Raw genomic sequence first — 15,587 nt, 5'->3', positions numbered from 1 at the left:
AGGGGGACAAGGTCCTTCAGGTCCTCAAGTAAGATTTAAGTTAAATGGGTTTTTCAGTTGCAATATTGAATTTTCGTGAGCTGAGAATCATGGTGTCTAGTTATATTGCCATATGCAGGATATACTGTTACTATTTTAGCTTGATGGTTCCAGGAAGGTGGTACTTTCAGAGCCTAGATTTAGGGCTAATTTAAGTTGTAATTAAAAAATGGGGAGGGGTGTGGAAAAAATGTGCTTTAGCTTTTTTCCTTGTAAAGATATCCTCAAACATATGAACCAGTGTAAACTGATCACTAGGGTGGGAAGTGTAACATACATTTTTCCTAAATATTTCAAGGGAATACACATCACCATGAATACTACAATGCCTGGGCTGGCCATTGAGCTTCATGAAATACATGCTCACTGGTCCTTTGATTTTTTGAAGTTCTCCAAATCAGTGCATGGTTATGGGGGCAGTGCTCCTCACATTGTCACTCATGGTGCTCTGTCTGTTATGTGCTCCTCTCCCAGATGACCACCCATAGGCCATATCCTGAAACCCATTACCAGAGGCTACAATCTCGGTAATGTGAGAGGCAGCATGACCTATTGAATTTTAAAGGGAACTAAGAGCAAGAGCCTTCTGTGTTCAAATTTAGGCTTGACCCTGACTTTCTCTATCATCTTAGTCAAATCTCTCTATCTTAATGTCCTCAGCAGTGAAATAAAGATGGTAATGACGATACCTATCTCACAGTCAAAGGTGGTTGTGGAGACTAATTAGTTAATGTTTTTAAAGCGTGTGTTTAAATTCACTACATACACCCCAAACTGCATATTTATTCAGATAATTGTCCTTTATAAACCTGTTCTTAATGCTGGTGACTATTCCTAGACTCCAGTGCAAGCCATGGGGTTCCATTTCCCCTACAAAGCACTGGAAATGTTTGACTGGCTCACCCCAAAATGCTAAGGGCAGCTCTGATTCTTAGGAACTCTGGGATGCATTGTTCCCTCAAGCAGGCACAGTGGCTCCTTGAGCCCCAGAGAGTGCATGAGAAGCTAGCTTTATGCTTCCTGTCAGGGTTCCCTCCCCACTCTGAACTCTGGGGTACAGATGCAGGGACCCGCATGAAAGATCCCCCTAAGCTTATTTTTACCAGCTTAGGTTAACAACTTCCCCAAGGCACAAATCTTTCCCTTGTCCTTGGACAATATTGCTGCCACCACCAAGTGATTTAGACAAAGATTCAGGAAAAGGACCACTTGGAGTTCCTATTTCCCCAAAATATCCCCCCAAACCCCTTCACCCTCTTTCCTGGGGAGGCTTGAGAATAATATACCAACCAATTGCTTTTAATAAAAGTACAGACCAGACCCTTTATGTTTAGGACACTAAAATCAATCAGGTTCTTAAAAGAGGAACTTTATTATAAAGAAAAAAGTAAAAGAAGCACCTCTAAAATCAGGGTAGAAGGTAATTTTACAGGGTAATAAAAAGATTTAAAACACAGAGGATTCCCCTCTAGGCTCAACTTCAAAGTTACAAAAACAGGAATAAACCTCCCTCTTAGCATAGGGAAAATTCACAAGCTAAAACAAAAGATAATCTAACACACTTCCTTGCTATTACTTACAATTTCTGTAATTTTAGATGTATTATTTCAGTAGGAGCTGGGTTACCTGCTTGGTCTCTCTCTTTGTCCCAAGAGGGAACCAACCAAGCAAACAAAACTTTCCCCTCCTCCCCAATCTCGATTTGAAAGTATCTCCTTTTCCCATTGGTACTTCTGGTCAGGTGCCAACTAGGTTAATTGAACTGATTTAATATGTTACTGCATACATAAAGGTTGTTACCCTTCCCTTTATATTTATGACACTGCCCTTTTGGAGGATGTAAAGCCATAGCTCCATTGGCTGGGGCAGGAGACAAAGATTCCCTCAAAGCATCTTTAGGGGATATGCCTTGTGTCTGCTTCAACTTGCACCAGCAGTAGTGGCTCCCTGTTAATTAATTAATTAATTCTTATAATTTTATTATTATACATATTACAGTAGTGCCCAGGAGTCGCAGTCATAAACCAGGATTCCCTGTGCTGGACTCAGTATAACTAGGGCCCTACCAAATTCACAGCCATGAAAAAGGCATCATGGACCGTGAAATCTGGCCTCCCCCGATGACATCTGGTCTTTTGTGTGCTTTTACCCTATATTATGCAGATTTCACCATTTCTCAAATTGGAGGCCCTGACCTGAAAGGGAGTTGCAGGGGGGGGTCACAAGGTTATTTTAGGGGAGGTGTGATATTGTCACCCCTGCTGCTCTGCTGCCTTCAGAGCTGGGTGGCCAGAGAGCAGTGGCTGTTGGCCAGGTGCCCAACTCTGAAGGCAGCGCCCCACCAGCAGCAGTACAAAAGTAAGGCTGGCAATACCGTACCATGCCACCCTTACTTCTGTGCTGCTGCTGCTGGCAGCGGCTCTGCCTTCATAGCTGGGCTCCCAGCCAGCAGCCACTGCTCTCCAGCCGCCCAGCTCTGAAGGCAACACAGAAGTAAGCGTAGCAGTACTGCAACCCCCACTACAATAACCTTGCAACCCCCCACAACTCCTTTTTGGGTCAGGACCCCTGCAATTACACCACCATGAAATTTCTAATTTAAATAGCTGAAATCATGAAATTGACTATTTTTAAAATCCTATGACCATGAGATTGACCAAAATGGACCATGAATTTGGTAGGGCCCCTAAGTATAACACAGAATAAAATGATCATCTCTATCCCAAAGAGCTTACAATCATCAATTCACCAGCCCAGGATCACCAGAGTATAGTGTGCTCCAGTCCCCAAATGTCCCCTACACTGGGGGACCCGTAGTGGGTAACATAGAGCCATCTGTGTCAGCATTAGCATGCAACAGGAAATTCCCATCTTAGTAGTTTAAGCCATCTTTCTGTCATCCCTTTCCTCCACAAAAGCAGTGCAAAGGGGAAGGAGCAGGGCCAAGGATCTGACCCCCTAACTTAATTTGTCAGCTTCAGGGACAACAAGCAAATGAAAATAATTAATTCTTATTTGACTAGTGTAATTAGTGAAGACAAAATTAAATTAAAATCCTGGGACCCTCTAAAGAATTGCCTAAGAAAGAAAGAAACTTAATCACTTAGTGTTGATATAAAAAAATGACTTGACATAAATCTAACATGGAAATTCTTAACTGCTGTGTCCTAGGGACTTCCAGGTTTTCCAGGAGATCAAGGACTTAAAGGACCAAAAGGTGAACCAGGATATGTGTATCCAGAAGGGCAAAAAGGAAACAGAGGAGATCCAGGGATCACAGGAAATCCAGGGAAGAAAGGTTCAGATGGATTGCACAAAAAACATGGTTCAAAAGGCTCAAAAGGTTCTAAAGGCGAACGGGTTGGTATACATTATTTTTAATTATTATAGAATTAATAGAAAGCTAAGTAAACAATTGTACATTGCACGGCCCTATTCGTTAGAATTAAAACACTGTAACATCTGTAAAGATAGCTAAGTAAACTTAAACATGCTCTAACCCAGTAGTTCTCAACCAGGGGTCCGGGACCCCTAGGGGGCAGCGAGCAGGTTTCAGGGGGTCTACCAAGCAGGGCCAACATTAGACTCACTTGGGCCCGAGGCAAAAAGCCAAAGCCCCACCACATGGGGCTGAAGCCTGGGGCCCTGAGCTCCACTACCCAGGGCTTAAGTCAAAGCCTGAGCAGTGTAGCTTTGCAGGCCCCCTGGCAATTGCCCTGCTTACTATCCCCCAATGCCAGTCCTGGCTTTCATATGCAGAAAATCAGCTATTGTGGCACATGTGGGCCATGGAGATTTTATAGCATGTTGGGTGGGCCTCAGAAAGAAAATGTTGAGAACCCCTGCTCTAATGCAACCAAGGATATAGCCTTGATGCAGGAGTTACTGGGTAATATTCTATGGTGTGTGTTTTGCAGGAGAATCAAACGGTCCCTTCTGGTCTTTAAATGTATACATCATAAAAAATATCCAGGCATTGACGCTGATTGCTCTGTAGCTACAAGGGTTAGGGGAATCAAACTTTTTCAGCACTTTTTGTTCTGTAAAAAATGTTGATATTTCAACTTTTCATCCCAATTTGGACAACAATATTAAAATACCAGAATTTCCCATAGGACAGAAATTTATATTTTTGTCTAATGTTTTATATAATGTTTGTCTAGTGTTTTTTGTGTGGCTTAAAATGGTGGCAAAGTGGTAAAGTTTTGATTACACTTACTCATTTGCAATTTGCATGGAATTGTGTGCGCAGCTTCCATTATACATGGGCAAATTTGGTCAAATCAAAGTACTGATCAAATCATTTTTATGGTCTCTGTTACATCTCCATAAATTGGAGCATTAAAGGTCCTCTTCATTAGTTTTAGCTGCTGGAATGTCTCTAAGAATTTGGATTGGAAGAAGTAGGTTCCCTGGGAGGATCAGAAGGCAGTATCCCAGAATGGGCAGATATCTTCTGTATTATTGCAGCGTTTTCTTTTAGGATCTCACAAAGGCACAGGATTAGATAAGGATACAATAATCAAACAATTTTGTATCTCACACTATGTAAGTCAGGAGTACTTTGCTTAAGATGATGGAGTTATTCTTTTGTTAAAATAGTGTGAGACCATAATCAGTCCAATGTATCAAAACTTGTTGCTGCTGGAACTAACATGGAAAAATAAGCAATGCACACTATGCAAATGTGTCTCATTATTAATAGGGACTGGATGGTTTGAAAGGGGACAGAGGGTTATCAGGACTTCCTGGAAACCCAGGTCTTCCTGGAGAAATGGGGCTCACTGGACCACCAGGATATGGACCACAAGGAATGACAGGTCCCAAAGGCACTAAGGGAATATCTGGTTTGCCTGGATTACCTGGAGCAATTGGTTTGTAACTTTATATCTTATCACTAGCTTCCCTTTTTAAAGTGTTTGACTTTCATTTAAACACACTGATGAACTGACCTGTATGGTTGCAAATGATGTGATTTGGAAGAATGCAAAGTAGTTTACAATAGAAAGATAGTCAAGGTTTCTGAGAGAAGCTAATAGACACTAGACTCACAGGACCCTAGCAGTAAAACGATTTAGTAGTCATTGGTGCTAGTTGATGTCCAGAAGACACTTTGACTGTATCAGGCATAGGTTTCCCCTCCCAAAAATGAAAATATTTAATTGTATCAATTTGATTGTTGATCCTGGGGATAAGATACATTTGGGAATCCTTGTAGTGTACAGACTGTCACATCATGAGTCCTACCCAGTCTAAATGAGTCTCTTTTGGTCTTTCATTGGCTTTTTCATTTATTGTCCTGGTGGACTTCAACATCCATGCTGATGATAACTCTTATTTGTTGGCTTGAAATCTTGAAGACAAACCTGGGATTATTCCTGGAGGTTTCAGAATCAATGCAGCCAGAGAGACACTTTAGATCTTTTTGGAATAGATCTGAGGGTTAAGTATCTGTAAGATATCGTATTGCCTGCACGCTTCCTTTGCTGTGTCCTCCTGGTGCACAATTCCATACTTTCTAATATTTAAAGAAGTGTCTAGGCGATTTTTTGGCAGCAGTAAAATACTCTCTCTTTAATTGTTATGTAGCTCATTTCTATGGGTTTGTTGGAGCTTCGAAACTGTGCAATACAGTATTTTTAACTGAACACAATTTTCTATTAATATTGTTTTAAAAAGCACAAGAGCACACACTATATCTCCACAAACCTCCTTAACCTTTTGTTATATATACTTTCTGAAGGTCCTGAAGGAGAACTTAGTGCAGTAAATCCAATACCTGGACCACCAGGACCTCGGGGGCCACAGGGTTTACCAGGACCCCCAGGAGCAATGGGTGAGAGCATCTTCTAGGTTAAATGCAATAAAACTAATCTGCATGAAATTTTAACCCACACTCTGGTTTCTTTATGCTGAGTAAAAGGGCCAAAGGAGTGTACACGGACCCTAAAAGTTCTGGGTCCATCTGAGTGAATTCCCTCCGCACTGTAGAGACAGCCATAAGATTGCCTTCCGAGGATCCCTTTGCAAGCCCTGGTGTAGGGGGCATAGATGGGGGCAGGAAGAACATTCTGGGGGGCGTCTGGAACACTTAGTGCTGTGGAGATTCTGGGCAGTGTTGCCATTCATAAGGCAGCCTGGGGAGACTGCTATAATTTAGAATGGTTCCCAACACTGTCTGAATTACACTGAGGCTGCTCCAGCCCTCGGAGAAGGCAGTAATTGAGAGGGCACAAAGGTGGCTTAAAGGCACTTTTGGCCATCCCACCTCCACCACCATACCCTGGACTGGGAGTTCTGTGCTACCCCGTAAAGAAGCATAGCATAGAACCTCACCCACTGTTTCTGAGCTTGCTGGAAAGAACAGATTTGTAACAAAGCTTCTGACTTCTTTTTGTTTTAAGTGTTATGTAACATAGTTCTATACTGTTGCTGCGGGTTTTAGTCCACTGTTACATTTTTATATAAAATGTTATGTTTTATAGGTTACACAAAATGATTTCAAAGACTGTGGGGACAGATTCTTGTCCATCTTAAAGTCCCTTTGCATTGCTCCCCTGGCACAAAGGGACCTTAAAGCAGCCCCTAAACAGCATAGGGGACTCCTCGGCTGAGATAGAGCTATACAGCCTGCTTGTCTTATCCCCTTTCCCCCCACACACACACACAATGCATGTTCGTGTGTGGTCAATATGAACATGCAAGTCAAAGATTTGTATATGCACATAGCTATATATATTTGTATATGCACATACACACATGCATCCCAGACCTGTGCACATACAGAAGGCATTGCATATGCCTTACTTGTAGACTTATGCCCCTGTGATTGACGTTTAGCATTTTATCTGGAAAAAAATCACCTGGAAGAAAGTGTTAGAATGAGGAATCCTAGAATATCATAGAATATCAGAGTTAGAAGGGACTTCAGGAGGTCATCTAGTCCAACCCCCTGCTCAAAGCAGGACCAGTCCCCAACTTAAATCATCCCAGCCAGGGCTTTGTCAAGTCTGACCTTGACAAAGTAGGAGTAGAAATGGTGTCTGAGTTCTAATGAACCAACTGATTACGACATCATTATGGGGAATGGTAAGGTGGCAAACACCAAATTGCTAAATGCAGAAGATCTATGGCAAAATATCTGAGAGTTTGTTTTCTTCTGGTAGGTAATGTTGGATCTAGAGGAAAACGTGGTGATTTGGGATTACCTGGGTCTGACGGTGCTCCAGGATTTTCAGGGACTGTATTTCCTGGAGATCCTGGTCCAAAAGGTAGAATTCTCCTTTATGGTTTTTTATAATTCTTTATTAGTTGTTTTTGAGAATAAAATCATTTGAGAGACTGACAGAAAAACTGTTTTAACCCATACACAGTTCAGGCAAATAACTCTTGAAAGGGTCTGTATTACAGCATCCATACAGTGGTCTACATTAAAGCATGTACATTGCAAATAAAAAATATTATTTTTATCTATTTTCCAAAAGTCAGGCATCAGAACTGAGAAAATGGAGTATGTTTGGAAAGAAGTGCACGAGGATTTAGCTGGACAATTTGCATTACTATAACATCTTGAAAATGCATATAGAGACACACCGAACATATAATGTACTTCAAGGAAAACTTCCTATAAGGAGAGGGAGAAGACTCTCTGAGGTCCACTAAAACACTTGCCACACAGATCTAATTTCTCTGTGCAGCGCTTAGATACTACAGTGATGGCTAATACTATTGTATCGCTGAGGTGCTTATACATTACAGTGATAGGGCCTTTGTAAGTACCAATGCTTTAGTTATAAGGTATATAGTTATGTTCATGCCATACCAGCTCTCTTGGTAAAGGGAATAGAAGGTGTTTTGAGTACCATGAATTTAGTCCTCCTGCAAATGTAAGCCCCACTTCTAAAATGTCTCCAGATACCATTCCAGAAATATTAGACGACTGGTCCTTTGCGTTCCCCCCTCAGAGTTAAAGAAAACCGATCCAGAACATTGATACTGAAATCATAACTGTGCCACTTTCTGTAGTGAGTGACCAAGAAATTGACCATAGAAATGCCCCATTTAAAATTAGATGAGAGCAAACAGAAATTGGGCAAAATGACTCTAGTCCTTTTCTACCTCGCATCATATCAACTTGTAAAGGCAACTAAAAGAGAGTTAATTAAACGAGCCCTAAAACTAGGCAGTACAACAGTCAATGTTTGAATGAATACCAAGGTGAACAGGTTATAGTGGGTGCTAATTCAACTCTGGAATCAGAAGGCTGACAGCAATTCACATAACTTATACTAGTAGTTACAAAAGTCAGAGCCTCATGAACAAGAAAGTAAAAATCTCTGTGTGCTCATTCAGCAAAATAGATGGATAAGCAGGGTGTTTTTACCTGCTATTTGGTTTGCTTTGCAGGAAATAAAGGTCTTCGAGGATCTAAAGGATTACCAGGTTTGCCAGGAAAGGCAGGAGAACCAGGCTTGCCGGGACAGTCTGGATACCCAGGAGAAAAGGTTTGATTAGAAACACAACCCAAGCTTAATCAGGGCTGCTTGTCAGCAAGCATGTTTCCAAACAAATTAAGCAAATGAGAGGTCTAAGGAGCACAGGATTTAGTTTCTAATTGTGCAAACTATCCACATAGGGGCGGGGGCTCAAACCATAAAAATGAAATCCACATTTCAAAAGCCCCAAATTTCAGGTTATACTGGAGGTTGTTTTTAGGGGACAAATAGGATTTTCCATCACCTGCACCGAGTAATCAGGGCCACAGTTCCTGAAAGCATCACTGTTTAGGAACAGCAATTAAAAACATGCTTACATCCCACTCAGCTAAATAGGACTTAAGCACATGCTTAATGTCAATCATATGCTTAAGTGCTCTCCTAAATCAGGACCTTAAAAAAAAAAAAAAAGTCAGAGGCCATAGCTGTAATCAAAAATGCAGATAAATGAGAGCTCAGCTACTGACATCATTTGTGAGTTTAGGGCTTTGCTGTTTGCTGTGTCATCAAGCCCCCAAAGTGTTGTTTTTACTAAAATAAAACACATTTCTTTGCTTCAGAATTGCGTTCTGTCTTTTCTGCTTGGCCCTATTTTGCTGACGACTCTGATTATCTGTTTGCTTGCTTAAAAAGTCACCTAAACTGAATGTAAAAGATTAAAAGGTAACACACACAGCCCATAAAATGTCCAGGTATGGAACTAGTCAGCAAGGTTCCATCTGCCACAGTAATAAAGGGCTCACTTCGGTTTATGGCAGCCTTCAGAAAGGCCTTTGTGATCCAAATACACAATCAGTAATTGCATATAAACTGTGTTCCTCTGGATGTGATTTAACTCTCTGGGGCAGGGACTGCCCTTTTCTTTTGTGTTTGTACAGCATCTAGCACAGTGGGGTCCTGGGCCATGACTAGGGCTTGTAGGCTCTGTAGTGAGAGTAATAATAATAATTAATTAATTGTTGATTTTACCAGCTTCTTTGAAAGCCAGTCCAAAGCAATTCAGGCAGATTGTCAAAAAGAGCAGGTCAGACTTTCCTGTCCGGAATTTTTCTTACATAGAATTTTCTTTTTGAAGAAAACAGACTCACCTAACATATGTCAGGGTATTTCTGAGGCATGGTGTCTGAGTGCTGACCCATGTACTGAACCTTGTTTTCATTCTCTGTTAGTGGCAGGACTAATACTAAATAAGATTGCTTGGTTTGCTGGCCCATTATTTAAATATATATTTAGTCTACACTATGAATGCTGGGTAATGTGAAGCAAGTGTAGAACTCAAATGGATTTCAAGCAGCTGACAGATACTTGAGTTGTCTGAAGTACAGGTGCAGCAGGATATCTGAGAGCTGCAGAGGCAGACAGCAAGGAAAGGACTACCTTGTATTCAACAATGATTCTTCCAGCTGTGTGGGGAAACCCTGTCCAGTGCTCATGTAGAAGAATAATACTAAAACATACAGGCTTTCAAGAGCAAGAGATGTAAAGGGGTGTTTGGTGGGGAGGGGAGAAATGTATTTTCAGTGCTTTGACATAAATGTGAAAGATCCCCTGGGAGTGGAGATAATAATTTGACAGAAAACATGAACTACTGACAGGACAGAGAGAGTCATATTTTCAGATTTACAAAATGTAATATACATTCTGCATTTATGTTTTTCCTCTGTTTTAGGGAGACCCCGGATTAATTATTCCTGGCCAACAGGGTGGATTAGGTTCCCCAGGAGAAGATGGCTTTCCAGGGGTAAAAGGTGACAGAGGATTTCCAGGTCTACCAGGATTCCCAGGACGTAACGGTGCTGATGGGCCAAGAGGTGCTGTCATTACAAAAAACAGCCAAGGAACTCTTTACCTTACAACCATTTTGTTGAGCGAGGCTCTAAGAGAATGGGGGAAAGGACAAGCTTATTGTCCACCTACAAAAATTCAAGTCATAATTAATTTAATATTTTCTCTTTCTTAGGAGAACCTGGCTGTCCCGGAGCTCCCGGAGAAAAGGGACTTCCAGGGAAGCTTGGTGATTGTCTTATTGGCCCACAAGGTCTCCCAGGTGCATGTGGATTAACAGGCCAACAAGGTAGGAATACCTGCCAGATCTGCCTGATATATAGTTGATTGAGTGGGGTTTGGTTTTATTTTTACCCTACAGTTGCCTAAATGATGATGAAAAGGTCTTACGGATATTTGATGTAATACTATGCAGAAAATATTAGACCAGTTAAAGGCCGCAATCCTGCAATATCATCTCCATAGCCAGACCTTAACAACTACAAGTCGAAGCATGAAGGGGCATATGAATGCTTAGCATATCTGGCATGTAAATACCTTGCAATGCCAGCTACAACAGTGCCATGCAAACGCCTGTTCTCAGTTTCCAGTGACGTAAATTAAAAGTGGGTAGCATTATTTCCTGTAAATGTAAACAAACTTGTTTGTCATAGTGATTAGTTGAACAAGAAGTAGGACTGAGTGGACATGTAGGCTGTAAAGTTTTACATTATTTTGTTTTTGAGTGCAGTAATGTGGAAAAAAAATCTACATTTGTAAGTTGCACTTTCACGATAAAGATATTGTACTACAGTACTTGTGTGAGGTGAATTGAAAAATACTATTTCTTTTGTTTCTTTTTTTACAGTGCCAATATTTGTAATAAAAAGTAATAATATAAAGTGAGCACTCTACATTTTATATTCTGTGTTGTAACTGAAATAAATATATTTGAAAATGTAGAAAAACATCCACAAATATTTATAATAAATTTAACTTGGTATTCTACTATTGTTTAACAGTGCGATTAAAACGGCTATTAATCGCAATTATTTTTTTGATCTAGTGTAATCCTTCTGCCAGGTGGAGCCAGCAGCAACAAGGGCCGGGTTCAATATCTAGGGGTTCCTTTTCAACAATACAACACAAAACCGGCTCAACCCCCAGCCAGTGACCTGGGACAATTACACACCACCCCCGGGCGCCTCTAAGAGGCAATGCATCCCCTCTTCTAAGCACAGAGTCTGAATGTTGCAAAAACTTTTAATAAAAGGAGGGAATTAACTCAGCATTAATTTGGGAAAACACCACAACTAGGGTTCATAAACACAAACCATGAACAAAAGACCCACCCCCAAGTAAGTTGGGAAGTGTCCTTTTCCGCTCAGGGTCTTAATCCAGCAACCCAAAAGACCCTTTAATGTGCCTGTCCCTTCTCTGTACCCCACTCACAGTTGCTGTCCTTGGCCAGTGTGGCCCCAGAGTTCAGAAGTTCATCTGCAAAGTTCACCTCCCACTCTGTGTGGAAGGCAGTGCGGGGTAAGGAGGCACCTTACATGCTGCGCTGCTCGGCCACTCGCTCGTCGCCCCAACTGCCGATTGCCACGCCTCTATGGGGCTCTGCTCTGGCCTTCTCCACCAGCTGCCCTGCTGGCCGCTTGCCACGCCTCTCCGCCAGCTGCCCTGCTGGCCGCTTGCCACGCCTCTCCGCCAGCTGCCCTGCTGGCCACTTGCCACACCTCTCTGCCAGCCGCCCTGCTAGCCAGATTTCACAGGCATGACTACAGGACCCAGTCTGGTGTGGTTTTCTTCACAGGAAATTACATATATTTACTGTATGACACATATTTGTTTTCTTAGGAGAAAGAGGTTCAGTTGGATCAAAAGGAGACCCCGGTATTCCAGGCTTGGATGTCTCAGGATTCCCTGGAGAGTTTGGGCTGCCTGGATTGCCAGGTCGCCAAGGAGACGCAGGCTCACCTGGTCTCAAGGGTGAGCCTGGCAGCCCAGGAATACCAGGTGCACCAGGTAAGGATTTTCCAGATACATGTTTATACCACCTTTTGTTGTAACTTGGCTATCATTTTCTTCCACCTAGAAACAGAAGAATGGTTCCTCCCAGTACAGTCAGAGCTACTGTACTGGGGGCGGGCGGGAGAAGGGATGGATAGCTCAGTGGTTTGAGCATTGGCCTGCTAAACTCAGGGTTGTGAGTTCAATCCTTGAGGGGGCCATTTAGGGATCTGGGGTGAAAATTGGGGATGGGTCCTGCTTTGAGCAGGGGCTTGGACTAGATGACCTCCTGACATCCCTTCCAACCCTGATATTCTATGATACTCTGACAGCTATGCTTCTGGATGGTGGTGTGATTTATACAGAAAACAAATGATAGTGTGTTCTGCCCAGACTGATCAGCAGTCCTTGATACAAAATGTCTGGAGGCTCCAATACAGTGCTTCTTGGCCGAAAGGAGGTTCCAGGACTCCTCCTGCTCACTATGTTCCTCCATCTTCCCAGGAAGTAATCCAAAACTTCTTGTGCAGTCTGTAAATTCAGTATGCTGCTAATTATTGAAATATTGATGCTGCCAAGCCTAACTTTCTGCTGGCACATCCCCTTGTACCAGAAACAGTTTCTGTTTTACAGAAATTCTCCCTATCTGTTTAGCTTTTCATCTAATGTATGTCCTTCTTTCTGACTTCTGCTGTGGTAGAGGCCCCCTTTGCCTTATAAAACTTATTTCTGTAAATGCCATCTTCTTTATTTTATCTTAATTGCAGTACAGTGAAGGGAAATCCATTATTTGTCTGTTTACCTTAACATGTTCAAATACTGACTCTGATGCATGGATTTATAAAGACATAATTGTCTCCCTCCAAGGGTTAGCCAGAACTTCCCCTGTTTCTTGGAATGGGCATCCCCATAGTTGTAAAGGAATATGTTCTTAATAGTTTTAAAATTTGTGAGGAGAAAGGAAGAAGTCACTTAAGTGCACTTAAGTGTGCACTGTTCCTTATTTACAGCCAAAAACTAAATCCTTCATTTTTCAATGCCCAGTATATTATGCATATCTTTTGTAAAATACAACCCATACAATTAATTATAGAAATATAGTGTGTCTGTAGATAATCTCATTAAATATAGTCTGTTAAAAGCCAAGGGTCAGATGCTGCAATCCTTACTCACATGAGTAACATTTGGGGATATTATACATGTAGGGGCTACTCACATTACTAAGGATTGCAAGACTGGGTCCTAAAGAATGTTAAGTAAATGAGAAAATAATTAAAAATAAAAGAGAAAGTGATTACATAGTTAGGCATTTATATACCACATATCACTACAAGTAATTAGCCACAAAATTACATACATACATACATATTTACAAACATTTATTTTTCAAAACTAATGTTCTGGGAACACTTTACTAATCAAACACTTCAGAAACATGCTTTATATTTCTCCATTTCCCCAGGCCAAAGAGGAGAACAAGGTATAATGGGCAATTTAGGAATTCCTGGACATCCCGGTGTCTTTGGATACCCAGGCATTCCAGGAAACAGAGGTGAGTTACTATAATATTTACCTTATCTAATTATTTAAGAACATATGAATTGCCATAGTAGATCAGACATGTGGTCTGTTTAATCCAGGATCTTGTTACCCACACTGGCTTGAATCATATGCTTCAGAAGAAGATGCAAGAAACCCCAGACTAGGCAAATGTGGTATAATCTGCCCCCAGGAAGGTCTAATCCTTATCCCTAATAGTTAGAGATTACTTAAAACTTGAAATGTGATATTTTTATCCCTTCCAGAATGCTTTTTCTTAGCATTAACTATTATAACTCTGAATATCCTTGTTACACAGGTGCTGGCTTCCTCCTTGCACTACAGGTGCTCAACTCCCACTCTGTCCCAGGCCCCACCCCCGCTCTGCCCCCACTCCACCTCTTCCCGCCCAGTTCCACCCCCTCCCCCGAGCGTGCCCTCTCCCAGCTCCTCCCTCTGCCCCCAGCACCTCCTGTATGCTGTGGAACAGCTGGAAGGGGAGGAGTTGACTGGCAGGGTGCCGCTGGGTGGGAGGCACTCGAGGGGGAGGAGCTGGCTGCTGGTGGGTGCTAAGCACCCAAGAATTTTTTTTTCATGGGTGCTCCAGGGTTGGAGCACCCATGGAGTCGGCACCTATGCCTTCTTATGTAGATAAATGTCCAATCTTTGAATCTTGCTCAATTCTTGGCCTTAATGAGTTCCACAGTCCACTTATAAATTGGGTGAAAAAGTATTTCCTTCTATCAATTTTGAATTTGAAACCTTTCAATTTCATTGAATGTCCTCTTGTTTTTGTGTTACTAGATGAGGAGAACAGAAGTTCCTCACCTACCTTCTCTAGACCATCCACTTTTTAAAATACTGTTATCAAGTCCCTTTTATTCGTCTCCTTCCTAAAATAAACAATCCCAATCTTTTCAATCTCTCTTCATATGAGAGTTTTTTAATTTACACAATGTGTGGATTATTTCTGGTGTGGGCATGCTAATTTCACCTCAGCAGTCTCATTAAACAGTTCACCATGAATCCATTCTTTGCTTAAATGATTATATAAATAACATCATTTAGTTAGCGAAGCACTTGCACACAGGCAACTCCAATTAAAGCCAGTGGGAATTTCACATGTGCAGATGATGGAATGATCAGGCCTCTGGCGTCCTGCTATTTCCTTGTAATAGTGGGAATGGAAGAAACCAAGTTGCCTTTGTCCTCTCAGCTGAGGGTGAAAAAAGAAGTCTTGTTGAAGACTGCTGCTTTTAAGAAGCTGGTTCTTCTGCTGCTTTAGCATAGTCACATACAGTCGTCCTTGAAAATAGTAGTATATTTTTGTTCCTTTTCCATTTACTATCTGCTAGTCATGTTTCCTCCGCATATTTCATTTATATTGCTTTGCAGGTTCTCCTGGCCTTCCAGGATTGAAGGGAAGAAAGGGGTTTTTAGGAGCAAAAGGTGAACTAGGTGATAAAGGATTTCCTGGACCATCAGAGACCACAGGGAATACTGGGGATAAAGGAGAACCAGGATCAACAGGTACATCTTTTTTTCTATTTAATTTGAAAACAGTTAGAGACAAATAATCCAAATTACAATTCAAACAGCCTGGCCACCCACAGCTTGTGGGTCACCAGGACTGACTTAAATTTTCTGGGGCCCAGGGCCAAAGCCCAAGCCCCAGCGCCCAGGGCCAAAGTTGGAGCCAGAGGGCTTCAGACCTGTGTGGTTGGGTTCACGTTACAG

At 41.8% G+C, this 15,587-nt stretch overlaps 1 protein-coding gene across 1 annotated transcript in view; it reads left to right on the top strand.

Annotated features, from left to right (window-relative positions):
- COL4A3 (collagen type IV alpha 3 chain) overlaps positions 1-15,587 on the top strand; it is a 69,869-nt gene that overhangs the window by 25,303 nt on the left and 28,979 nt on the right. The window contains exons 13-21 of the mRNA XM_073358895.1: positions 3,211-3,399; positions 7,206-7,310; positions 8,446-8,543; positions 9,507-9,558; positions 10,204-10,275; positions 10,495-10,581; positions 12,159-12,326; positions 13,743-13,863; positions 15,246-15,380. Coding sequence (XP_073214996.1) covers positions 3,211-3,399; positions 7,206-7,310; positions 8,446-8,543; positions 9,507-9,558; positions 10,204-10,275; positions 10,495-10,581; positions 12,159-12,326; positions 13,743-13,863; positions 15,246-15,380 — 1,027 coding nt within the window. The remainder of the gene's footprint in view (positions 1-3,210; positions 3,400-7,205; positions 7,311-8,445; positions 8,544-9,506; positions 9,559-10,203; positions 10,276-10,494; positions 10,582-12,158; positions 12,327-13,742; positions 13,864-15,245; positions 15,381-15,587) is intronic.

The sequence above is a fragment of the Lepidochelys kempii genome, chromosome 9 (assembly GCF_965140265.1).
Source record: "Lepidochelys kempii isolate rLepKem1 chromosome 9, rLepKem1.hap2, whole genome shotgun sequence".
Classification (NCBI taxonomy): domain Eukaryota; kingdom Metazoa; phylum Chordata; order Testudines; family Cheloniidae; genus Lepidochelys; species Lepidochelys kempii.
The sequence above is the reverse complement of the archived record's forward strand: the minus strand, read 5'-3'. Positions and strand labels throughout refer to the sequence as shown.